We start from the raw sequence: 27,024 nt of genomic DNA on the forward strand, positions 1-27,024 counted from the left end.
CGCTTACGGCGTGACATTTGTGGTCTGGTCATGGTTTGGTGGTATTTGTCCCTTGTATGTGGCATTATTCGGTCACTGTGGTAGGGTTGTAATATGTGCTTTGGTCATGGTGTGACAGTATTTTTCTCTTGTGTGTGGTATTATTCGGTCACTATATGGTGGTATAATATGTGGTCTGGTGAAGATGTGAACTTGTTCAGGAACAATATGGGTATATCTTTTTTTCGGTAATTGGATGACTTATTTATTGTTATGTTTTCTATGAGATTTTTTGTATTATACCCTTAGCCATTTTTATGGGGGGCACTTCTGTCTTTATAGGACCTAGATCACTCCAGATGGGACTGAAAAAACCTCTCTGAACTATCCAGAGCAGAGGAGGAAGTGAGGGAGTCAGAGATGAGAGAAAAGAAAGAGCAGAGGAAACAGCCAGAGGAAATGCTCGCAGACTATGTATAGATACAGGTCTGTGAGGTCATCTGTGGCGCTACATGGGACTGCAGGTAACATCAACTACATCATCTGTACTCAGAGTTATCACTGTGTTATCTGTGGTGTTACATAGGACTGCAGGTGAGATCTACTACATTATCTGTACTCAGAGAGTTATCACTGTGTTATCTGTGGTGTTACATAGGACTGCAGGTGAGATCTACTACATTATCTGTACTCAGAGAGTTATCACTGTGTTATCTGTGGTGTTACATAGGACTGCAGGTGAGATCTACTATATTATCTGTACTCAGAGAGTTATCACTGTGTTATCTGTGGTGTTACATAGGACTGCAGGTGACATCTACTACATTATCTGTACTCAGAGAGTTATCACTGTGTTATCTGTGGTGATACATAGGACTGCAGGTGACATCTACTACATTATCTGTACTCAGAGAGTTATCACTATTATCTGTGGTGTTACATAGGACTGCAGGTGACATCTACTACATTATCTGTACTCAGAGAGTTATCACTATTATCTGTGGTGTTACATAGGACTGCAGGTGACATCTACTACATTCTCTGTACTCAGAGAGTTATCACTATTATCTGTGGTGTTACATAGGACTGCAGGTGATATCTACTACATTATCTGTACTCAGAGAGTTATCACTGTGTTATCTGTGGTGTTACATAGGACTGCAGATGACATCTACTACATCATCTGTACTCAGAGAGTTATCACTGTGTGATCTGTGGTGTTACATAGGACTGCAGGTGACATCTACTACATTATCTGTACTCAGAGAGTTGTCACTGTGTGATCTGTGGTGTTACATAGGACTGCAGGTGACATCTACTATATTATCTATACTCAGAGAGTTATCACTGTGTTATCTGTGGTGTTACATAGGACTGCAGGTGACATCTACTACATTATCTGTGCTCAGAGAGTTATCACTGTTTTATCTGTGGTGTTACATAGGACTGCAGGTGACATCTACTACATTATCTGTACTCAGAGAGTTATCACTGTGTTATGTGTGGTGTTACATAGGACTGCAGGTGACATCTACTACAATATCTGTACTCAGAGAGTTATCGCTGTGTTATCTGTGGTGTTACATAGGACTGCAGGTGATATCTAATACATTATCTGTACTCAGAGTTATCACTGTTATCTGTGGTGTTACATAGGACTGCAGGTGACATCTACTACATTATCTGTACTCAGAGTTATCACTGTGTCATCTGTGGTGTTACACAGGACTGAGTGTGGAGGACAGGTGCGCACAATCAGTCACACCCTGCTGGGAGCAGCACCTGTATTGTGAGCTCCAGGACTTCCAGCAGGAGGCCCAGAGTCTGCCTCTCTTCTCCCCAGGGAGAGGCAGGCTTCCTGGGAGGCCGGCATGGCTTCCCAGGCTTCTGTTCCCCGGTCTGTGCCGGCGGGGGACAGAGAGCAGCAGCAGCAACTGGCCCAAGAGGGACTGAGGAGGTCAGGACGGGTGAAGAAAACCTTACCCACCTACACCAACCCTGAGACGGCTCATCGTCCGCCCAGAGAGGGAGACAGGGGCACCCCAGGCCCCAGGAAGGAGAGCCCAGGAACATCCTGGGGGGAGAAGAGCTCCGGCGAGTCCACGAGTACCTTCTCCTCCCGAGTGGTCGCCATGCTACGTGAGTATGAGGACGCCGGCAAAGCACTGACCGGGCTGAAGGAGGAGCTGCGGGAGGCTCGGATCCTGAATACCCGAGCCTCTAGCAAGGAGAAACCTGTGACCTCCCAGAGGTTAAGAGCCCTCAGAGATGAGGTGGCCCGGTTAGTGCTCCTCCGGGAGGGGATTGAGAAAAGCGCAGGTCCCTTCCTGGAGAGGTTTAAGAACCAGCGGCGGTTCTCAGAAATGAAGGGGTTAAATACCTCAGGAGAACCGCCAGCCGGCGTCCTAAGCGACGAGGAGGAGGAGGACGCCGATGTGGTCGTGACTGGAGTCCTACAAGCTGGAACCAGCCGGGAGAGTGAGCCGCAGAGCCGACAACAGGGAAGCGGCCTCCCGGCACGGCAGAGGACTCCGACAGCACAGGCTGGAGTGTCAGCGGAGGAGGAGGGCGGTCTGCTACAGGAGATCAGAGAGCTGGAGTCTCCAGTGAACTTGGACCGCTTCTCCTTTGGTGAGGACGAGCCAGCAGAGGAAACCAAGAAGAGGAAGAAGAAGACGACGGAGACCACACGGGAGGTGGTGAGTTACAGATATGTACTGATGGATGATGTTACACCTACCACCTCCTGTGTAAACCCCACCAAACCTAAACGCACGGGCTCTGCAGTGGGTCCGGGGCATAGGCAAGGTGGGGAGAGGAGGAGGACGTCCGGCGGTGCTGCCGTCTGTGCGGGGAACAGTGCAGGGGGCGAGGCTGTGGAGGTACTCACGGCGCCGGACATAGGGGACCCCGAGGAGTTTCCCTCCCTGCCCTCTGCGGCTAAGCCGGTTATCACCGGGGCTGAGGGGGGTGAGGTGGGTGTCCACGCCGTTGCGAAAGGGGGACGGTGTGGGCAGACTCCATCCCTGCTCACTACGGCTGAGCCGGCCGACGCCGGGGCTGTGGGGGGCAGGTCCGAGGAACATGGTGCGGCGAAAGGAGGGCGCACTGTTGTGACAGGGGCGCAGTGCGCCTTAAAGGAGAACAGGCACGCAGCTGTGACAGGAGAGCAGCGTGTCCAAAAAGGACAGAAAAAGGATAAATCATCTGCAGGGAACAAGAGGCGCCCTGCTGTGACAGGGGGACAGAGTGCTCCAGCACCCCAGCATGACACCAGGACTGCGAAGTCTGTGGGTGCGGGGCAGGCGGCGCCCCCCAACGAGCAGCGGGCCCAAAATAATAAAGTGCAAACTGCTGCAGTGGGGGGGCAAGGCGCTCCAAGGACACAACAGAGAGTCAGCACCAATCAAGGGAAATCGAGTGTGGTGCTGCACCCCTCCCCCGGTCCGGCAGGTGTGAGTGCAGAGAAGCTAGCAGACACAAGTGAGGAAGGAATGGATGTGACTGTGGCAGGTGCAGAGAACACTGGGACAAATGGTGGTGAGAATACTGGAAAAAAAGTGACGGGAAGTGGTGGCAGTGGTAAGAAGAATGAAAGCAGCTGTGCAGGAAATGATGGGAGTAGTAGTGGAGTGAATGATGGGAGTAGTGGTGGAGTGAATGGTGGGAATAGTGGTGGAATGAATGATGGGAGCAGTGGTGGAGTAAATGATGGGAGTAGTGATGTTGCAAATGATGGGAGTAGTGGAGGAGTGAATGAGGAGAGCATTACTGGTGTTGGTGGAGGGGAAGCAGGTAGTGGTCCCGCTGCCCCCCCAGCGGTGGCGGGGGCTTCAGCCCCAAGCTATTCAGCAGCTGTCACTGCTGGGGGTAGTAGTGCGCCCTTGTCTGGTGACCCTGAGGATGGTGACTTGCAACAGCGCTTCCTGGACGCCCTGAGGAGAGGGGAGAGTTCCATCAATGTAGAGGGGAGGGAGGTTGATCTGTCTTTCTGGATAGAGAGACACGGTCTTTCCGCCTTCCGAGATAGAGGGGCAGAGACTGTCTGGTCTCTGCCAACACCAGGGCAGAGGAGCAACCGTAGGAACGTGGCCCGTCTCCAGTGGGTAAGCAAGGATGCCTGTCCTGATCGGTCAAAGGTTGCTGAGCTCCTGCTGGGGATGGGCTTCGTGGCATATGACATCTTCGCCTTGATCCATCCCTATGGGACCTCCTACTTCGATGTCAGCTTCGTGAGACCGGAGGGCCTTGAGCTTTTCTGGTCTCGCCATGAGCTGGCTCGGGGTCGCCCCGAATGGCAGGGTTTCCTCGCTGTGGCAATATCTCGCCAGAACTCAGTCAGGAAGGTGACCGTTTTGACCAGTAACGAGTCACTTTCCTGTGTCGACATCTCCACCTGGGTTGGACGATACGGCGACATCGTCGGTATTCCCGAGAAGACCCTCGATGAGCATGGTATCTGGTCAGGAGCCTGGACCTTCATGGTGAAATTGAAGGTTTCAGGAAACACCGTTACCCATATCCCTTCCTCAACATTTTTGGGGAGGGACAGGATCTTGATTTTCTACCGGGGGCAGCCTAAGGTCTGTCACAGGTGCGGCAGCCCCACACACTTCAGTGCGCAGTGTACCACCCAGAAATGCGCACTGTGTGGGGACCTCGGCCATCTTGCTGCTACCTGTGGCAGGATTAGGTGTAACCTGTGTGGTGACCTCGGTCACCCGTTCAGTCGCTGTCCGCGTTCCTTTGCCAATGCGGTCCTGAAAGCGGCGAGTGCGGGACAGGCGAAAGCCGGGACTAATCTCGCCGGTGAAGGGACCAGCAGAGGCGGAGGAGGCAGGGAACCGGTGAGGAGCAGGCTGCCGCCATCCAATATCAGGCGGCAGGAGCAGCGCCATGGGAAAAGGGGGCAGGGAGTAATGACCCTAAACTCTGACCCGGGTGCTCCACTTGCAGCTGAGGATCCTAAAGACAGCGAATTGAGCGAGGAAGTCAAGAGACTTGAAAGAGAGGAGCAAAAGGACGCCATGTCTGCCCAGGAACCTTCATCCGGTGACAGTCTGGATGAGGGAGAGGGGGAGTGGTCACAGCAAAAGAAAAAGGGTAACAGGAAAACAACTAAGGATAAGAGGGGGTCCGGGCCTCGAGCCTCCTCCTCGGAGTGCGACCCCTCTGACTCCGTAGCCCTGATCCAGGTGCCATTGGAAGGTCCAGCCGCCCCCCCTCTGGTGGATCTCTCTAACCGGTTCCGGGCCCTCCAGGACTCCCCTCCAGAGGGGGGCGATGGGGACCCGGGGCCGGAGGTTGCGGACGGGGTTGTTGGGGCTCAGGAGGTCGCTGGGTCTTCTTCTCAGGGGGCAAATACAAAGCCTTCTGGGGGGGGGACTACCTCGGGACCACCAGACAAGGGCCAGAGTGTATGTAAGGAGAGAATGGATGAGTCAGTTTGTCTTAAGCGCACTAAAAACTCATCATTGTCAGAGGAAGAGGGTGAAACTGTTGGGGGTGGGAAGAAAAAGGCTATCTAATTCAATCAATCATGATGGCGGCACCCACCCCGTTGACGCTGGCAACCATTAATGTTGCCAGCATAAAGTCAGAAGCGGCAAGGTACACGGCCTTTCATTTTCTCGGCCAACTTGACGCCGACATTTTGTTTTTGCAGGAGACCAGGTTGACCGACCTATCAACCATGCATAAAGCAAGGCGGGAGTGGAGGCACGGGCCCTCCTACTGGTCTCTCGCGGCCGAGCCGTATAGCGGGGTGGCGGTCCTTTTTAAGACCGCAGCGGTTGAATGCAGACGATTGATCGAGTTAGAAATGGGGAGATGCTTGATCCTAGATGTCTCCATGGGGGGACAGGAGCTTCGGCTCATTAACATCTACAGTCCCCAGTCCAAGTGGGACCGCAAGTGTCTCTTCATGAAGATCAAACCTTACTTATTTTCGAGTCGGCAGGTGGTCTTTGGAGGGGATTTCAACAATGTCACGAGACCCTGTGATAGAGGAGGTTCCGTAGACCGGCTGGCTTACGATTGCGTCGCGCTAAATAGGATAGTAAGTGAGGCACGCCTGGTGGATGTCCACATCTGGCACAACACAGGCCACGCGGGGTTCACCTATTTTAGAGGTAGTCAGTGCAGGTCTAGGATAGACAGGTTTTATTTGAAGGAGGAGGCCGTTTCCTCGCCGTTGTCGGTTGTGGAGGTGGAATTCTCCGATCACTGTTTGATTATGTTTTCTCTGAGCGTTACAGAGACTCCTCGGATGGGAAGAGGTTATTGGAAGCTGAATTCGTCACTCCTTGAGGAAGAAGCTGTAAGACGGTCCTTTGAGGAATTTCTTCAGAGCCAGGTACCGCTGCTGGGCCTAAGTAACACTAAGTCGGAGTGGTGGGAGATGTTCAAACATCGGGTGGCGAGATTCTTCCGGCAACTCTCGAACCTCAGAAGCCTGAACAGGGATCGCCTGTATCAGAGCCTGAGGAGGAAACTCGAGCAACTTGTCTCGACTGGGGGTAGCCGCGAGGCGATCTCCAGTGTGAAATCCTTGCTAAAGAGGTGTCAATACGATAGGCACGCATCTTTGGTTTTTGAGAGGGACTACGGGAAGTACTACTCGCCCGACCCCTACAGAAGCTGCAAGATGTCAGTGAATAGTAAGATAGTGACGGGGCTGATGGACAGTACGGGATCCCTGAGAAGGTCCAGATCAGGGATCTTGGAGGTCGTCAGTTCATACTACTCGCACCTCTTGGGAAGGAAGGAACTGGATCGTGACAGGATGTCGGCTTTCCTGGCTGAAGCTGTTCCTGAGCCAGGGGCTGACCTCTCGCTGGGCGGTTTGGCAGAAGCGATCAAAGAAGAGGAAGTGAGACTGGCGATCGATGGGCTCCGGCCCAAAAAATCGCCAGGTCCGGATGGCTTAACATCCGAGTTCTTTAAGACCTTTAGGGACTCCTTGGTCCCCCTCTTGACTCAGGTGTTTAATGAGTGTCTCTCCTCGGGCACTCTGCCGAGATCATTAAGGAGGTCGGCTCTGATCATTTTGTCAAAGGGTAAGGATCCATCACGCATTGAGAATTGGCGTCCCATATCACTTCTCAATGTGGACAGGAAGGTTTTGGCTAAGATACTCTTCAACAGGCTGGTGAAATTTGCGCCGCGGCTCCTTTCGGAGGCCCAGCACTGTTGCGTTCCTGGCCGTAGCACTTTCAGTGCTGTTCTGGGTGTCCGAGAGGCCGTGGAGCAAGGCAGGGCGGGCCTTTGGAAGGGGTTCTTGCTGACCCTGGATCAGGCAAAAGCCTTTGATCGGGTTGACCACGAGTACCTCTGGTCCACTCTTTTGAGGTATGGTCTGCCTGGAGGGTTTGTGGACTGGCTTAAGACCTTGTACGCAGGGGCTGAGACTTTCCCTCTGGTAAACGGGTGGATTGGACAACCTTTCGGGGTAGAGTCCGGTGTCCGCCAGGGCTGCCCTCTTAGCCCTTTGCTTTACGCGTTTGCGATCGATCCCTTCCTCAGAAGGGTCGATTGTGGGCCGTTGGCGGGGGTGGGGATGGGCGGGGTGGCGCCGGAGGCTATCCTGAGGGTAGTGGCCTACGCGGATGACGTCACGGTCTTTGTTTCTTCGCAAGAGGAGGCGATGGTGGTGATGTCAGAAGTGGAGAGCTACTCGGAGGCATCCGGGTCCAAGGTCAACCAGGACAAGTGTGAGAGTCTCTGGCTGGGAGGCGGGGATCCCGCGTTTGATCTTCCGGACACCCTCCCCGAACCCCAAGAACATGCCAAAGTCCTAGGCATCGAATTTGGCCAGGGTGATTACCCCACGAAAAACTGGGAAGGCAGAATCAAAGGTGTCGCCCAAAGAGTGGACCAATGGAAGGGTTGGTCTTTGACCCTGAGGGAAAGGGTTGACCTGTGCAAAGCTTTCCTGCTCCCCTTGCTAATCTACCTGGGCAGCGTCTGTGTCTTACCAGAGCCTCTCTGGACACGGGTCTACAGTCTGTTCTTCCAGATGTTATGGGGGAATAGACTGAATCTAGTCAAACGGGAGGTCACTTACCGCACGAGGAGACTAGGGGGGTTGAATATGGTAAACCCCGTGGTGTTCCTAGTGAACACCTTTTTGAAAGTTAACGTGGCAAACCTCTGGAAAGAGAGGGCTCCTCCGTGGGTATTCTCCTGCAAGGGATGGTTTCAGCCTTTCTTCCAGGAATGGGAGACAGGGGGAAGATTGAAGGATCTCCGCACACCGCACGGGCATCTCCCGGCTTATGTTACCCCGGTTCTGAAAATGATGCGCCGGTGGGGTCTGGGAATGTGGGAAGTGAGGTCCCTCCCGAGGAAACTCCTCGACATGCGGGTCTTGCTTTCGCATTTTCAGAAACCATTGGTCCTCAAGGACTGCCCAAGTCGGGATCTAGAGGTTGGGTTAAGTTTGCTAAATTCTAGCAGGATCCCCAAGAAGTATTGGGACTTGACTTGGCGCTGCTTCCAAGGTAAGTTGTATGTGAAGGACAATTTGAAGCACAGGAGCTCCGTGGACAGGAATTGTCCCCGTGAGGCTTGCGCTACCATGCTGGAAAGCATGGAGCACTTCCTGCTTCATTGTCCTTTTAATACAGAGGTGTACAACAGGCTGGGCGCTTCCATTGGTTGGCCGCGGCTGGCCACTCTGTCCTATGCCGAGTGGGCCTATGGAGCGTTCAGAGACCTCGGGAGAAGGGACCGAGCCACTTTATTCTTAGTCAGCGCAGTGGTCAGGTACTTCACGTGGAACGCACGAGTTTTAGTTTCGACGCAGCATAAAATCCTCCGTGTAGATGAAGTTTGTAGCAGCATCCTAGGTGCCCTGGTGAAGGTGCGTTCTCTGGAGTGCGAAAGACTGGGTGCCCGGAGGGCGGCCCATCTCTGGAGGGGTTTCTCCTTCGGGGTGCCTTAGTCCGTTAGCGCTCCTATATCCTGGTGGTGGGCTGATATCTTTACACCCTAGATTTTTGTTTTGTATCTCTGTTCCCTGAATAGAAGGTTTGCAGGCATCGAACTTGAGCCTTGGGTGGTGAGTATGTAGGTTGTGAAGTTGGTTTATGTATATATTGTATATAGTGTATTGTATATATTGTATATAGTGTGTATAATAGAGGGTCTTAGTTAGGTTGGGTGGGGGATTGGGGGGTTTCAACAGCGGTGATATGAGACTGATCTGGCCTGGCCCAGGCCCCGCCTGGGGAAAAACTTTGGGGCCTGATCCTAGCTCGGATAATTCCTGAACTTTGTGGCCAGAGCTGGATCAGGGGTGGCGGGATAGTTAGTGTAGGTGTGTGTGTATATATATAAAAAAAAAAATAAAAAAAAAAAAAAATAATTAATAATAATAATTTTGTACAGTGTATTGTATTTAGGTTTGTTGTAGGGTGTATGTGGCGGTGCAAGCGGGTGGCTGTAAGGTAAGGCAGTGGGACCAGTAGGGTTTTGCTGTGTTTGCGGCATTGTATAAATCTGTATATAATGTGTTTATAGTGTATATATTGTTTATATTGTATATAGGACGGTGTGAATGTAGTTGGGGTTGTATATAGTAGTATGAATGAAGCTGGGCCGGGGGTCTTGTATGATTTTATTACTATTTATAATTTTTACAGGGGTATTAATGTAAGTTATGAGTATTTTGTTTGTTGTCTTTTCTTTTTGCTTTCTTTATTTAATTGGAATTTTCTTTCTTGTCCCTGATTAGTAGGTTTCTTTTTTGTCTTTTGTGGCCGTCTGATTGGAGCTTTGTTCTTATGTTTTGTTTTGTTGTGTTCTATTTGTAGTGTATCATAGTTAGTGTCATGTGAAAGTATTTTATTTAATAAAAGACTCACTGTGTTATCTGTGGTGTTACACAGGACTGAGTGTGGAGGACAGGTGCGCACAATCAGTCACACCCTGCTGGGAGCAGCACCTGTATTGTGAGCTCCAGGACTTCCAGCAGGAGGCCCAGAGTCTGCCTCTCTTCTCCCCAGGGAGAGGCAGGCTTCCTGGGAGGCCGACATGGCTTCCCAGGCTTCTGTTCCCCGGTCTGTGCCGGCGGGGGACAGAGAGCAGCAGCAACAGCAACTGGCCCAAGAGGGACTGAGGAGGTCAGGACGGGTGAAGAAAACCTTACCCACCTACTCCAACCCTGAGACGGCTCATCGTCCGCCCAGAGAGGGAGACAGGGGCACCCCAGGCCCCAGGAAGGAGAGCCCAGGAACATCCTGGGGGGAGAGGAGCTCCGGCGAGTCCACGAGTACCTTCTCCTCCCGAGTGGTCGCCATGCTACGTGAGTATGAGGACGCCGGCAAAGCACTGACCGGGCTGAAGGAGGAGCTGCGGGAGGCTCGGATCCTGAATACCCGAGCCTCTAGCAAGGAGAAACCTGTGACCTCCCAGAGGTTAAGAGCCCTCAGAGATGAGGTGGCCCGGTTAGTGCTCCTCCGGGAGGGGATTGAGAAAAGCGCAGGTCCCTTCCTGGAGAGGTTTAAGAACCAGCGGCGGTTCTCAGAAATGAAGGGGTTAAATACCTCAGGAGAACCGCCAGCCGGCGTCCTAAGCGTCGAGGAGGAGGAGGACGCCGATGTGGTCGTGACTGGAGTCCTACAAGCTGGAACCAGCCGGGAGAGTGAGCCGCAGAGCCGACAACAGGGAAGCGGCCTCCCGGCACGGCAGAGGACTCCGACAGCACAGGCTGGAGTGTCAGCGGAGGAAGAGGAGGAGGGCGGTCTGCTACAGGAGATCAGAGAGCTGGAGTCTCCAGTGAACTTGGACCGCTTTTCCTTTGGTGAGGACGAGCCAGCAGAGGAAACAAAGAAGAGGAAGAAGACAACGAAGGAGACCGCACGGGAGGTGGTGAGTTACAGATATGTACTGATGGATGATGTTACACCTACCACCTCCTGTGTAAACCCCACCAAACCTAAACGCACGGGCTCTGCAGTGGGTCCGGGGCATAGGCAAGGTGGGGAGAGGAGGAGGACGTCCGGCGGTGCTGCCGTCTGTGCGGGGAACAGTGCAGGGGGCGAGGCTGTGGAGGTACTCACAGCGCCGGACATAGGGGACCCCGAGGAGTTTCCCTCTCTGCCCTCTGCGGCTAAGCCGGTTATCACCGGGGCTGAGGAGGGTGAGGTGGGTGTCCACGCCGTTGCGAAAGGGGGACGGTGTGGGCAGACTCCATCCCTGCTCACTACGGCTGAGCCGGCCGACGCCGGGGCTGTGGGGGGCAGGTCCGAGGAACATGGTGCGGCGAAAGGAGGGCGCACTGTTGTGACAGGGGCGCAGTGCGCCTTAAAGGAGAACAGGCACGCAGCTGTGACAGGAGCGCAGCGTGTCCAAAAAGGACAGAAAAAGGATAAATCATCTGCAGGGAACACGAGGCGCCCTGCTGCGACAGGGGGACAGAGTGCTCCAGCACCCCAGCATGACACCAGGACCGCGAAGTCTGTGGGTGCGGGGCAGGCGGCGCCCCCCAACAAGCAGCGGGCCCAAAATAATAAAGTGCAAACTGCTGCAGTGGGGGGGCAAGGCGCTCCAAGGACACAACAGAGAGTCAGCACCAATCAAGGGAAATCGGGTGTGGTGCTGCACCCCTCCCCCGGTCCGGCAGGTGTGAGTGCAGAGAAGCTAGCAGACACAAGTGAGGAAGGAATGGATGTGACTGTGGCAGGTGCAGAGAACACTGGGACAAATGGTGGTGACAATACAGGTAATAAAGTGACGGGAAGTGGTGACAGTGGTAAGGGGAATGAAAGGAGCTGTGCAGGAAATGATGGTAGTAGTGGAGTGAATGGTGGGAGTAGTGGTGGAATGAATGATGGGAGCAGTGGTGGAGTAAATGATGGGAGTAGTGATGTTGCAAATGATGGGAGTAGTAGTGGAGTGAATGGTGGGAGTAGTGATGTTGCAAATGATGGGAGTAGTGGAGGAGTGAATGAGGAGAGCATTACTGGTGTTGGTGGAGGGGAAGCAGGTAGTGGTCCCGCTGCCCCCCCAGCGGTGGCGGGGGCTTCAGCCCCAAGCTATTCAGCGGCTGTCACTGCTGGGGGTAGTAGTGCGCCCTTGTCTGGTGACCCTGAGGATGGTGACTTGCAACAGCGCTTCCTGGACGCCCTGAGGAGAGGGGAGAGTTCCATCAATGTAGAGGGGAGGGAAGTTGATCTGTCTTTCTGGATAGAGAGACACGGTCTTTCCGCCTTCCGAGATAGAGGGGCAGAGACTGTCTGGTCTCTGCCGACACCAGGGCAGAGGAGCAACCGTAGGAACGTGGCCCGTCTCCAGTGGGTAAGCAAGGATGCCTGTCCTGATCGGTCAAAGGTTGCTGAGCTCCTGCTGGGGATGGGCTTCGTGGCATATGACATCTTTGCCTTGATCCATCCCTATGGGACCTCCTACTTCGATGTCAACTTCGTGAGACCGGAGGGCCTTGAGCTTTTCTGGTCTCGCCATGAGCTGGCTCGGGGTCGCCCCGAATGGCAGGGTTTCCTCGCTGTGGCAATATCCCGCCAGAACTCAGTCAGGAAGGTGACCGTTTTGACCAGTAACGAGTCACTTTCCTGTGTCGACATCTCCACCTGGGTTGGACGATACGGCGACATCGTCGGTATTCCCGAGAAGACCCTCGATGAGCATGGTATCTGGTCAGGAGCCTGGACCTTCATGGTGAAATTGAAGGTTTCAGGAAACACCGTTACCCATATCCCTTCCTCAACATTTTTGGGGAGGGACAGGATCTTGATTTTCTACCGGGGGCAGCCTAAGGTCTGTCACAGGTGCGGCAGCCCCACACACTTCAGTGCGCAGTGTACCACCCAGAAATGCGCACTGTGTGGGGACCTCGGCCATCTTGCTGCTACCTGTGGCAGGATTAGGTGTAACCTGTGTGGTGACCTCGGTCACCCGTTCAGTCGCTGTCCGCGTTCCTTTGCCAATGCGGTCCTGAAAGCGGCGAGTGCGGGACAGGCGAAAGCCGGGACTAATCTCGCCGGTGAAGGGACCAGCAGAGGCGGAGGAGGCAGGGAACCGGTGAGGAGCAGGCTGCCGCCATCCAATATCAGGCGGCAGGAGCAGCGCCATGGGAAAAGGGGGCAGGGAGTAATGACCCTAAACTCTGACCCGGGTGCTTCACTTGCAGCTGAGGATCCTAAAGACAGCGAATTGAGCGAGGAAGTCAAGAGACTTGAAAGAGAGGAGCAAAAGGACGCCATGTCTGCCCAGGAACCTTCATCCGGTGACAGTCTGGATGAGAGAGAGGGGGAGTGGTCACAGCAAAAGAAAAAGGGTAACAGGAAAACAACTAAGGATAAGAGGGGGTCCGGTGTTATGACCCCAATGGCGAGGGTCTCAGAGGAACGTGGAAGTCTGCAGAATACAAAAATCCAGCTCATAGGGCAGTGGTAACTGGGTTGACCATATATCTACTCCTAACGCCAACACTAGAAGTAGCCGGGGATCATTCCTACGTTGATTCTAGATGACACGCGCCAGCCGGAGAATCTAGCTACCCCTAGTAGAGGAAAACAAAGACCTTTCTTGCCTCCAGAGAAGGGGACCCCAAAGCTGGATAGAAGCCCCCCACAAATAATGACGGTGAGGTAAGAGGAAATGACAAACACAGAAATGAACCAGGTTTAGCACAGAGAGGCCCGCTTACTGATAGCAGAATAAAGAAAGGTAACTTATATGGTCAACAAAAACCCTATCAAAATCCACACTGGAAATTCAAGAACCCCCGAACCGTCTAACGGTCCGGGGGGAGAACACCAGCCCCCTAGAGCTTCCAGCAAAGGTCAGGATGTAGATTTGGAACAAGCTGGACAAAAATATAAAACCAAAACAAATAGCAAAAAGCAAAAGGCAGACTTAGCTGATATAACTGGAACCAGGATCAGTAGACAAGAGCACAGCAGACTAGCTCTGATAACTACGTTGCCAGGCATTGAACTGAAGGTCCAGGGAGCTTATATAGCAACACCCCTAACTAACGACCCAGGTGCGGATAAAAGGAATGACAGAAAAACCAGAGTCAAAAAACTAGTAACCACTAGAGGGAGCAAAAAGCAAATTCACAACAGTACCCCCCCCCTTAGTGAGGGGTCACCGAACCCTCACCACGACCACCAGGGCGATCAGGATGAGCGGCATGAAAGGCACGAACTAAATCGGCCGCATGAACATCAGAGGCGACCACCCAGGAATTATCCTCCTGACCATAGCCCTTCCACTTGACCAGGTACTGAAGCCTCCGCCTGGAGAGGCGAGAATCCAAGATCTTCTCCACCACGTACTCCAACTCGCCCTCAACCAACACCGGAGCAGGAGGCTCAGCAGAAGGAACTACAGGCACAATGTACCGCCGCAACAAGGACCTATGAAATACATTGTGAATAGCAAACGACACAGGAAGATCCAGACGAAAAGATACAGGATTAAGGATTTCCAATATCTTGTAAGGCCCAATAAAACAAGGTTTAAATTTGGGAGAGGAGACCTTCATAGGAACAAAGCGGGAAGAAAGCCATACCAAATCCCCAACGCGTAGTCGGGGACCCACACCGCGGCGGCGGTTGGCAAAGCGCTGAGCCTTCTCCTGTGACAACTTCAAGTTGTCCACCACATGATTCCAGATCTGCTGCAACCTATCCACCACAGAATCCACCCCAGGACAGTCAGAAGGCTCCACATGACCCGAAGAAAAGCGAGGATGGAAACCAGAGTTGCAGAAAAAAGGCGAAACCAAGGTGGCGGAACTAGCCCGATTATTAAGGGCAAACTCAGCCAACGGCAAGAATGTCACCCAATCGTCCTGATCAGCAGAGACAAAACACCTCAAATAAGCCTCCAAAGTCTGATTGGTTCGCTCCGTCTGTCCATTAGTCTGAGGATGGAAAGCAGACGAAAACGACAAATCAATGCCCATCCTACTACAAAAGGATCGCCAGAACCTGGAAACGAACTGGGATCCTCTGTCTGACACAATATTCTCAGGGATGCCGTGCAAACGAACCACGTTCTGGAAAAACACAGGAACCAGATCGGAAGAGGAAGGCAGCTTAGGCAAAGGAACCAAATGGACCATCTTGGAGAAGCGATCACATATCACCCAGATAACGGACATGCCCTGAGATAGCGGAAGATCAGAAATGAAATCCATGGAGATATGTGTCCAAGGTCTCTTCGGGACAGGCAAGGGCAAGAGCAAACCGCTGGCACGAGAACAGCAAGGCTTAGCTCGAGCACAAGTCCCACAGGACTGCACAAATGACCGCACATCCCTTGACAAGGAAGGCCACCAAAAGGACCTGGCCACCAGATCTCTGGTGCCAAAAATGCCCGGGTGACCTGCCAACACCGAGGAATGAACCTCGGAAATGACTCTGCTGGTCCACTTATCCGGGACAAACAGTCTGTCGGGTGGACAAGACTCAGGCCTATCAGCCTGAAATCTCTGCAACACACGTCGCAGATCCGGAGAAATAGCTGACAAGATAACTCCATCTTTAAGAATACCAACAGGATCAGCGACTCCAGGAGCATCAGGCACAAAGCTCCTAGAAAGAGCATCGGCCTTCACATTCTTTGAACCTGGTAAATACGAGACAACAAAATCAAAGCGGGAGAAAAACAATGACCAGCGGGCCTGTCTCGGATTAAGGCGTTTAGCAGACTCGAGATACATCAGATTTTTGTGATCAGTCAAGACTACCACACGATGCTTAGCACCCTCGAGCCAATGACGCCACTCCTCAAATGCCCATTTCATGGCCAACAACTCCCGATTGCCCACATCATAATTTCGCTCGGCAGGCGAAAACTTCCTAGAGAAAAAGGCACAAGGTTTCATAACAGAGCAACCAGGGCCTCTCTGCGACAAAACGGCCCCTGCCCCAATCTCTGAAGCATCCACCTCAACCTGAAAGGGAAGTGAGACGTCAGGCTGGCACAAAACAGGCGCCGAAGTAAACCGGCGTTTCAACTCCTGGAAAGCCTCCACGGCAGCAGGAGCCCAGTTAGCTACATCGGAGCCCTTCTTGGTCATATCCGTCAAAGGTTTCACAATGCTAGAAAAATTAGCGATAAAACGACGGTAGAAGTTAGCGAAGCCCAAGAACTTCTGAAGACTCTTAACTGACGAGGGCTGAGTCCAATCAAGAATAGCTCGGACCTTGACTGGGTCCATCTCCACAGCAGAAGGGGAAAAAATGAATCCCAAAAAGGGAACCTTCTGTACACCAAAGAGACACTTTGAGCCCTTGACAAACAAAGAATTTTCACGCAAAATTTTAAAGACCAACCTGACCTGCTCCACATGCGAATCCCAATTATCAGAAAAAACCAAAATATCATCCAGATAAACAATCAAAAATTTATCCAGATACTTCCGGAAAATGTCATGCATAAAGGACTGAAAAACTGAAGGCGCATTGGAGAGCCCAAAAGGCATCACCAAGTACTCAAAATGACCTTCGGGCGTATTGAATGCGGTTTTCCATTCATCACCTTGCTTAATGCGCACAAGGTTGTACGCACCACGAAGGTCTATCTTGGTGAACCACTTGGCACCCTTAATCCGGGCAAACAAGTCAGACAACAGCGGTAAAGGATACTGAAATTTGACAGTGATCTTATTTAAAAGCCGATAATCAATACAAGGTCTCAAAGATCCGTCCTTTTTTGCCACAAAAAAGAATCCCGCACCAAGAGGGGAAGAAGACGGACGAATATGTCCTTTCTCCAGAGACTCCTTGATATATGAACGCATAGCGGTATGTTCAGGTACCGACAGATTAAACAGTCTTCCCTTAGGAAATTTACTGCCTGGGATCAAATCTATAGCACAGTCACAGTCCCTATGAGGAGGCAGTGCACTGGACTCAGACTCACTGAAGACATCCTGATAATCAGACAAATACTCCGGAACTTCCGAAGGCGTAGAAGAAGCAATAGACACAGGCAGGGAATCCCCATGAATACCATGACAGCCCCAATTTGAGACTGACATAGCCTTCCAGTCCAGGACTGGATTATGGGTCTGTAACCATGGCAGCCCTAAAACAACCAAATCATGCATTTTATGTAAAACCAGGAAACGTATCACCTCGCGGTGTTCAGGAGTCATGCACATGGTAACCTGTGTCCAATACTGCGGTTTATTTGCTGCCAATGGTGTAGCATCAATACCCCTAAGAGGAATAGGATTTTCTAATGGTTCAAGAGTAAAACCACAGCGCTTAGCAAATGAGAGATCCATGAGACTCAGGGCGCACCTGAATCTACAAACGCCATGACAGGATAAGATGACAGTGAGCAAATCAAAGTTACAGACAGAATAAATTTAGGTTGCAAATTACCAACGGTGACAGGACTAACAACCTTAGCTATACGTTTAGAGCATGCTGAGATAACATGTGTAGAATCACCACAGTAGTAGCACAAGCCATTCCGGCGTCTATGAATTTTCCGCTCATTTCTAGTCAGGATTCTATCACATTGCATTAAATCAGGTGTCTGTTCAGACAACACCATGAGAGAATTTGCGGTTTTTCTATCACATTGCACCGAATTAGGTGTCTGTTCAGACAACACCATGAGGGAATTTGCGGTTTTGCGCTCCCGCAACCGCCGGTCAATTTGAATAGCCAGTGCCATAGTATCATTCAGACCTGTGGGAATGGGAAAACCCACCATAACATTCTTAATGGCTTCAGAAAGGCCATTTCTAAAATTAGCGGCCAGTGCACACTCGTTCCAATGTGTCAGCACGGACCATTTCCGAAATTTTTGGCAATACACTTCAGCCTCGTCCTGCCCCTGAGACATAGCCAGCAAGGCCTTTTCTGCCTGAATCTCAAGATTGGGTTCCTCATAAAGTAAACCGAGCGCCAGAAAAAACGCATCAAGATCAGCCAATGCCGGATCTCCTGGCGCCAGCGAAAAAGCCCAATCCTGAGGGTCGCCCCGTAAGAACGAAATAACAATTTTTACTTGCTGAGCAGAATCTCCAGATGAACAGGGTCTCAGGGACAAAAACAATTTACAATTATTCACGAAATTCCTAAACTTAAACCTGTCTCCGGAAAACAGTTCAGGAATCGGTATTTTAGGTTCTGACATAGGATTTCTGATAACATAGTCTTGTATGCCCTGCACACGAGTAGCCAGCTGGTCCACACTTGTAATCAAGGTCTGGACATTCATGTCTGCAGCAAGCTTAAGCCACTCTGAGGTAAAGGGGAAGAAGAAAAAAAAAAAAAAAACTCAGAATCTTCTTTCTTATAATCCCTCTTCTGCAATGCATTAAACATTTAATACTGGCCTGGCAAACTGTTATGACCCCAATGGCGAGGGTCTCAGAGGAACGTGGAAGTCTGCAGAATACAAAAATCCAGCTCATAGGGCAGTGGTAACTGGGTTGACCATATATCTACTCCTAACGCCAACACTAGAAGTAGCCGGGGATCATTCCTACGTTGATTCTAGATGACACGCGCCAGCCGGAGAATCTAGCTACCCCTAGTAGAGGAAAACAAAGACCTTTCTTGCCTCCAGAGAAGGGGACCCCAAAGCTGGATAGAAGCCCCCCACAAATAATGACGGTGAGGTAAGAGGAAATGACAAACACAGAAATGAACCAGGTTTAGCACAGAGAGGCCCGCTTACTGATAGCAGAATAAAGAAAGGTAACTTATATGGTCAACAAAAACCCTATCAAAATCCACACTGGAAATTCAAGAACCCCCGAACCGTCTAACGGTCCGGGGGGAGAACACCAGCCCCCTAGAGCTTCCAGCAAAGGTCAGGATGTAGATTTGGAACAAGCTGGACAAAAATATAAAACCAAAACAAATAGCAAAAAGCAAAAGGCAGACTTAGCTGATATAACTGGAACCAGGATCAGTAGACAAGAGCACAGCAGACTAGCTCTGATAACTACGTTGCCAGGCATTGAACTGAAGGTCCAGGGAGCTTATATAGCAACACCCCTAACTAACGACCCAGGTGCGGATAAAAGGAATGACAGAAAAACCAGAGTCAAAAAACTAGTAACCACTAGAGGGAGCAAAAAGCAAATTCACAACAGTCCGGGCCTCGAGCCTCCTCCTCGGAGTGCGACCCCTCTGACTCCGTAGCCCTGATCCAGGTGCCATTGGAAGGTCCAGCCGCCCCCCCTCTGGTGGATCTCTCTAACCGGTTCCGGGCCCTCCAGGACTCCCCTCCAGAGGGGGGCGATGGGGACCCGGGGCCGGAGGTTGCGGACAAGGTTGTTGGGGCTCAGGAGGTCGCTGGGTCTTCTTCTCAGGGGGCAAATACAAAGCCTTCTGGGGGGGGGACTACCTCGGGACCACCAGACAAGGGCCAGAGTGTATGTAAGGAGAGAATGGATGAGTCTGTTTGTCTTAAGCGCACTAAAAACTCATCATTGTCAGAGGAAGAGGGTGAAACTGTTGGGGGTGGGAAGAAAAAGGCTATCTAATTCAATCAATCATGATGGCGGCACCCACCCCGTTGACGCTGGCAACCATTAATGTTGCCAGCATAAAGTCAGAAGCGGCAAGGTACACGGCCTTTCATTTTCTCGGCCAACTTGACGCCGACATTTTGTTTTTGCAGGAGACCAGGTTGACCGACCTATCAACCATGCATAAAGCAAGGCGGGAGTGGAGGCATGGGCCCTCCTACTGGTCTCTTGCGGCCGAGCCGTATAGTGGGGTGGCGGTCCTTTTTAAGACCGCAGCGGTTGAATGCAGACGATTGATCGAGTTAGAAATGGGGAGATGCTTGATCCTAGATGTCTCCATGGGGGGACAGGAGCTTCGGCTCATTAACATCTACAGTCCCCAGTCCAAGTGGGACCGCAAGTGTCTCTTCATGAAGATCAAACCTTACTTATTTTCGAGTCGGCAGGTGGTCTTTGGAGGGGATTTCAACAATGTCACGAGACCCTGTGATAGAGGAGGTTCCGTAGACCGGCTGGCTTACGATTGCGTCGCGCTAAATAGGATAGTAAGTGAGGCACGCCTGGTGGATGTCCACATCCGGCACAACACAGGCCACGCGGGGTTCACCTTTTTTAGAGGTAGTCAGTGTAGGTCTAGGTTAGACAGGTTTTATTTGAAGGAGGAGGCCGTTTCCTCGCCGTTGTCGGTTGTGGAGGTGGAATTCTCCGATCACTGTTTGATTATGTTTTCTCTGAGCGTTACAGAGACTCCTCGGATGGGAAGAGGTTATTGGAAGCTGAATTCGTCACTCCTTGAGGAAGAAGCTGTAAGACGGTCCTTTGAGGAATTTCTTCAGAGCCAGGTACCGCTGCTGGGCCTAAGTAACACTAAGTCGGAGTGGTGGGAGATGTTCAAACATCGGGTGGCGAGATTCTTCCGGCAACTCTCGAACCTCAGAAGCCTGAACAGGGATCGTCTGTATCAGAGCCTGAGGAGGAGACTCGAGCATCTTGTCTCGACTGGGGGTAGCCGCGAGGCGATCTCCAGTGTGAAATCCTTGCTAATGAGGTGTCAGTACGATAGGCACGCATCTTTGGTTTTTGAGAGGGACTACGGGAAGTACTACTCGCCCGACCCCTACAGAAGCTGCAAGATGTCAGTGAATAGTAAGATAGTGACGGGGCTGATGGACAGTACGGGATCCCTGAGAAGGTCCAGATCAGGGATCTTGGAGGTCGTCAGTTCATACTACTCGCACCTCTTGGGAAGGAAGGAACTGGATCGTGACAGGATGTCGGCTTTCCTGGCTGAAGCTGTTCCTGAGCCAGGGGCTGACCTCTCGCTGGGCGGTTTGGCAGAAGCGATCAAAGAAGAGGAAGTGAGACTGGCGATCGATGGGCTCCGGCCCAAAAAATCGCCAGGTCCGGATGGCTTAACATCCGAGTTCTTTAAGACCTTTAGGGACTCCTTGGTCCCCCTCTTGACTCAGGTGTTTAATGAGTGTCTCTCCTCGGGCACTCTGCCGAGATCATTAAGGAGGTCGGCTCTGATCATTTTGTCAAAGGGTAAGGATCCATCACGCATTGAGAATTGGCGTCCCATATCACTTCTCAATGTGGACAGGAAGGTTTTGGCTAAGATACTCTTCAACAGGCTGGTGAAGTTTGCGCCGCGGCTCCTTTCGGAGGCCCAGCACTGTTGCGTTCCTGGCCGTAGCACTTTCAGTGCTGTTCTGGGTGTCCGAGAGGCCGTGGAGCAAGGCAGGGCGGGCCTTTGGAAGGGGTTCTTGCTGACCCTGGATCAGGCAAAAGCCTTTGATCGGGTTGACCACGAGTACCTCTGGTCCACTCTTTTGAGGTATGGTCTGCCTGGAGGGTTTGTGGACTGGCTTAAGACCTTGTACGCAGGGGCTGAGACTTTCCCTCTGGTAAACGGGTGGATTGGACAACCTTTCGGGGTAGGGTCCGGTGTCCGCCAGGGCTGCCCTCTTAGCCCTTTGCTTTACGCGTTTGCGATCGATCCCTTCCTCATAAGGGTCGATTGTGGGCCGTTGGCGGGGGTGAGGATGGGCGGGGTGGCGCCGGAGGCTATCCTGAGGGTAGTGGCCTACGCGGATGACGTCACGGTCTTTGTTTCTTCGCAAGAGGAGGCGATGGTGGTGATGTCAGAAGTGGAGAGCTACTCGGAGGCATCCGGGTCCAAGGTCAACCAGGACAAGTGTGAGAGTCTCTGGCTGGGAGGCGGGGATCCCGCGTTTGATCTTCCGGACACCCTCCCCGAACCCCAAGAACATGCCAAAGTCCTAGGCATCGAATTTGGCCAGGGTGATTACCCCACGAAAAACTGGGAAGGCAGAATCAAAGGTGTCGCCCAAAGAGTGGACCAATGGAAGGGTTGGTCTTTGACCCTGAGGGAAAGGGTTGACCTGTGCAAAGCTTTCCTGCTCCCCTTGCTAATCTACCTGGGCAGCGTCTGTGTCTTACCAAAGCCTCTCTGGACACGGGTCTACAGTCTGTTCTTCCAGATGTTATGGGGGAATAGACTGAACCTAGTCAAACGGGAGGTCACTTACCGCACGAGGAGACTAGGGGGGTTGAATATGGTAAACCCCGTGGTGTTCCTAGTGAACACCTTTTTGAAAGTTAACGTGGCAAACCTCTGGAAAGAGAGGGCTCCTCCGTGGGTATTCTCCTGCAAGGGCTGGTTTCAGCCTTTCTTCCAGGAATGGGAGACAGGGGGAAGATTGAAGGATCTCCGCACACCGCACGGGCATCTCCCGGCTTATGTTACCCCGGTTCTGAAAATGATGCGCCGGTGGGGTCTGGGAATGTGGGAAGTGAGGTCCCTCCCGAGGAAACTCCTTGACATGCGGGTCTTGCTTTCGCATTTTCAGAAACCATTGGTCCTCAAGGACTGCCCAAGTCGGGATCTAGAGGTTGGGTTAAGTTTGCTAAATTCTAGCAGGATCCCCAAGAAGTATTGGGACTTGACTTGGCGCTGCTTCCAAGGTAAGTTGTATGTGAAGGACAATTTGAAGCACAGGAGCTCCGTGGACAGGAATTGTCCCCGTGAGGCTTGCGCTACCATGCTGGAAAGCATGGAGCACTTCCTGCTTCATTGTCCTTTTAATACAGAGGTGTACAACAGGCTGGGCGCTTCCATTGGTTGGCCGCGGCTGGCCACTCTGTCCTATGCCGAGTGGGCCTATGGAGCGTTCAGAGACCTCGAGAGAAGGGACCGAGCCACTTTATTCTTAGTCAGCGCAGTGGTCAGGTACTTCACGTGGAACGCACGAGTTTTAGTTTCGACGCAGAGTAAAATCCTCCGTGTAGATGAAGTTTGTAGCAGCATCCTAGGTGCCCTGGTGAAGGTGCGTTCTCTGGAGTGCGAAGGACTGGGTGCCCGGAGGGCGGCCCATCTCTGGAGGGGTTTCTCCTTCGGGGTGCCTTAGTCCGTTAGCGCTCCTATATCCTGGTGGTGGGCTGATATCTTTACACCCTAGATTTTTGTTTTGTATCTCTGTTCCCTGAATAGAAGGTTTGCAGGCATCGAACTTGAGCCTTGGGTGGTGAGTATGTAGGTTGTGAAGTTGGTTTATGTATATATTGTATATAGTGTATTGTATATATTGTATATAGTGTGTATAATAGAGGGTCTTAGTTAGGTTGGGTGGGGGATTGGGGGGTTTCAACAGCGGTGATATGAGACTGATCTGGCCTGGCCCAGGCCCCGCCTGGGGAAAAACTTTGGGGCCTGATCCTAGCTCGGATAATTCCTGAACTTTGTGGCCAGAGCTGGATCAGGGGTGGCGGGATAGTTAGTGTAGGTGTGTGTGTATATATATAAAAAAAAAAAAAAAAAAAAAAAAAAATAATTAATAATAATAATTTTGTACAGTGTATTGTATTTAGGTTTGTTGTAGGGTGTATGTGGCGGTGCAAGCGGGTGGCTGTAAGGTAAGGCAGTGGGACCAGTAGGGTTTTGTTGTGTTTGCGGCGTTGTATAAATCTGTATATAATGTGTTTATAGTGTATATATTGTTTATAATATTATATATAGGACGGTGTGAATGTAGTTGGGGTTGTATATAGTAGTATGAATGAAGCTGGGCCGGGGGTCTTGTATGATTTTATACTATTTACTATTTATAATTTTTACAGGGGTATTAATGTAAGTTATGAGTATTTTGTTTGTTGTCTTTTCTTTTTGCTTTCTTTATTTAATTGGAATTTTCTTTCTTGTCCCTGATTAGTAGGTTTCTTTTTTGTCTTTTGTGGCCGTCTGATTGGAGCTTTGTTCTTATGTTTTGTTTTGTTGTGTTCTATTTGTAGTGTATCATAGTTAGTGTCATGTGAAAGTATTTTATTTAATAAAAGACTCACTGTGATCTGTGGTGTTACATAGGACTGCAGGTGACATCTACTATATTATCTATACTCAGAGAGATATCACTGTGCTATCTGTGGTGTTACATAGGACTGCAGGTGGCATCTACTACATTATCTGTACTCAGAGAGTTATCACTGTGTTATGTGTGGTGTTACATAGGACTGCAGGTGACATCTACTATATTATCTATACTCAGAGAGTTATTACTGTGTTATGTGTGGTGTTACATAGGACTGCAGGTGACATCTATTACATTATCTATACTCAGAGAGTTATCACTGTTATCTGTGGTGTTACATAGGACTGCAGGTGACAACTACTATATTATCTGTACGCAGAGAGTTATCACTGTGTTATCTGTGGTGTTACATAGGACTGCAGGTGACACCTACTACATTATCTGTACTCAGAGTTATCACTGTGTTATCTGTTGTGTTACATAGGACTGCAGGTGACATCTACTACATTATCTGTACGCAGAGAGTTATCACTGTGTTATCTGTGGTGTTACATAGGACTGCAGGTGACATCTACTACATTATCTGTACCCAGAGAGTTATCACGGTGTTATCTGTGGTGTTACATAGGACTGCAGGTGACATCTACTACATTATCTGTACTCACAGTTATCACTGTGTTATCTGTGGTGTTACATAGGACTGCAGGTGACATCTACTACATTATCTGTACGCAGAGAGTTATCACTGTGTTATCTGTGGTGTTACATAGGACTGCAGGTGACATCTACTACATTATCTGTACTCAGAGATATATCATTGTGGGGACATACTAAAAAGAATGAAGAAAAGGAATAAAGAAAAAGAATGAACATAATAACTTATAGGTCCAAAGAGATGGAGAGGTGTTATAGAGAGGTGTTATAGAGAGGTGTTATAGAGAGGTGTTATAGATTTCTTATGCATCTTGGATATGAAATGAGCATGAATTATATGTAGATAATAGGAGAATGAGCACATTTCCCATATAAGCAGGTGTATATTGCATTATCTGTGCTATCCCTGTGTTATCTACATATATTTCATGTTCATTCCCCACCTATAAAGCTCAGGGAATATAATGTACACCCGTTTTTATGGGATCTTTGTTCATTCTCCTATTATCTACATATATTTCATGTTCATTTCATATCCAAGTGCATAAGAAATCTATAACACCTCTCTATAACACCTCTCTATAACACCTCTCCATCTCTTTGGACCTATAAGTTATTATGTTCATTCTTTTTCTTTATTCCTGTTCTTCATTCTTTCAGTACGTCCCATCACTGTTATCTGTGGTGTTACATAGGACTGCAGCTGTCCAGTAACTAGTAATAATTGGTAACACCCGGTCAGTGATGTGTCGGCAGCCTGAGATGTAGCAGAGCTGAGTGTGCGGCGTTTCCTCCCGGGGGATGTCGGCTCAGCCTCCGCCCTCCACATCTGGGGCGGCAGCAGTGTGAGGCAGCGCTGAGCGGGGAGTTACTGCCCAGAGGAAGCGAGGATCAGACTGCAGCCAGAGGAAAACCGAGAATGAACTTCACTTCAGAGGAGAACGAAGACTTTCTCCCCCGCAGCCAATAAACCGGATCTACAGGAACCGCACGAACAGCGCAAAACTGTCCGGAGCCGGGCAGCGGACCCCCGAACATTGAGGTACGGCGTACGGACTACTAATAGGCGACATCTCCTCTGTGGGCAGAGTTGTGGGGTGCACTCACATTCACTACAGGATCACATACTGCGGCTTTTGTGGGGGCCGACAGCGTCTGCGACATTACCCGATCCGACCAGATGCTGAGCGTCTCCTCACACCGCACCTCCATGTGGATGGTCCCCACCGGTCCCATCGTCATTACCACATCATAGTGTGACCAGAAGGAAAGCGCAGACAGATGTTTACCGACAACTCTGAGAATACGACTGATGTGTCTAATGTCCACCGCTGTGTGCGAACCGGGCCGGATGGGAAACTTACCCCCATATCGCACCTGGGCTAGAACTCAACCCTCAAATCCCCATGGGCAAGAAACCGACCCCCAAATTCCACCAGGCAAGAAACCGACCCCCAAATCCCCACCGTGCAAGAAACCGACCCTCAAATACCCACCGTGCAAGAAACCGGCCTTCAAATCCCCACTGTGAAAGAAACCGACCCCCAAATCCCCACCGTGCAAGAAACCGACCCTCAAATCCCCACCGTATCAGAAACTGACCCTCAAATCCCCAACGTGCAAGAAACCGACCCTCAAATTCCCACCGGGCAAGAAACCAACTCTCAAATCCCCGCTGGGCAAGAAACCAACCCTCAAATCCCCATGGGCAAGAAACCGACCCTCAAATTCCACCAGGCAAGAAACCGACCCTCAAATCCCCACAGTGCAAGAAACCGACCCTCAAATCCCCACTGGGCAAGAAAACAACCCTCAAATCCCTAACGTGCAAGAAACCGACCCTCAAATCCCCAATGGGCAAGAAACCGACCCCCAAATCCCACCGTGCAAGAAACCGACCCCCAAATCCCCACAGTGCAAGAAACCGACAATCAAATCCCGATCGGGCAAGAAACCAAAACTCAAATTCCCAATGGGCAAGAAACCAACCCCCAAATCCCCACTGGGCAAGAAACCAACCCTCAAATCCCCACCGTGCAAGAAGCCAACCCTTAAATCCCCACCGTGAAAGAAACCGACCCTCAAATCCCCACCGTGCAAGAAACCGACCCTCAAATCCCCACCGTGCAAGAAACCGACCCTCAAATCCCCACCGTGAAAGAAACCGACCCTCAAATCCCCACCGTGAAAGAAACAGTCCCTCAAATCCCCACCATGCAAGAAACGAACACTCAAATTCCCCCCATCCTAGAAATCGTCCCTCAAATCCCCACCGTGCAAAAACAGACCCCCAAATCCCCACCATGCAAGAAACGACCCTCAAATCCCCACCGTGCAAGAAACCGACCCCAAATCCCCACCATGCAAGAAACTGACCCCCAAATCCGCACCGTGCAGGAAACCGACCCCCCAAATCTGCACCCTGCAGGAAACCGTCCCTCAAATCCCCACCGTGCAAGAAACCGATCCTTGAAATCCCAACCGTGCAAGACACCGACCCTCAAATCCCCAATGTGCAAGAAACCGACCCCCCAAATCCCCACTGTACAAGAAACCGACCCTGAAATCCCCACCGTGCAAGAAACCGTC

General features: G+C 51.1%; 1 protein-coding gene across 4 annotated transcripts in view; it reads left to right on the forward strand.

Moving 5' to 3' along the window:
• Positions 1-321: 321 nt before the first annotated feature.
• The window catches only part of HSPA12B (heat shock protein family A (Hsp70) member 12B), a 143,413-nt gene continuing 116,710 nt past the window's right edge, over positions 322-27,024 (forward strand). Inside the window, exon 1 of one of the 4 annotated variants that reach the window (XM_077280370.1) lies at positions 322-503. In XM_077280370.1, coding sequence (XP_077136485.1) covers positions 492-503 — 12 coding nt within the window. In that variant the 5' untranslated portion in view covers positions 322-491. Of the gene's footprint in view, positions 504-25,318; positions 25,478-27,024 lie in introns of those variants that run through there. The other 3 variants (XM_077280371.1, XM_077280372.1, XM_077280373.1) reach the window with 3 other exon arrangements.

This window comes from Ranitomeya variabilis, chromosome 1 (assembly GCF_051348905.1).
Source record: "Ranitomeya variabilis isolate aRanVar5 chromosome 1, aRanVar5.hap1, whole genome shotgun sequence".
Lineage (NCBI taxonomy): Eukaryota > Metazoa > Chordata > Amphibia > Anura > Dendrobatidae > Ranitomeya > Ranitomeya variabilis.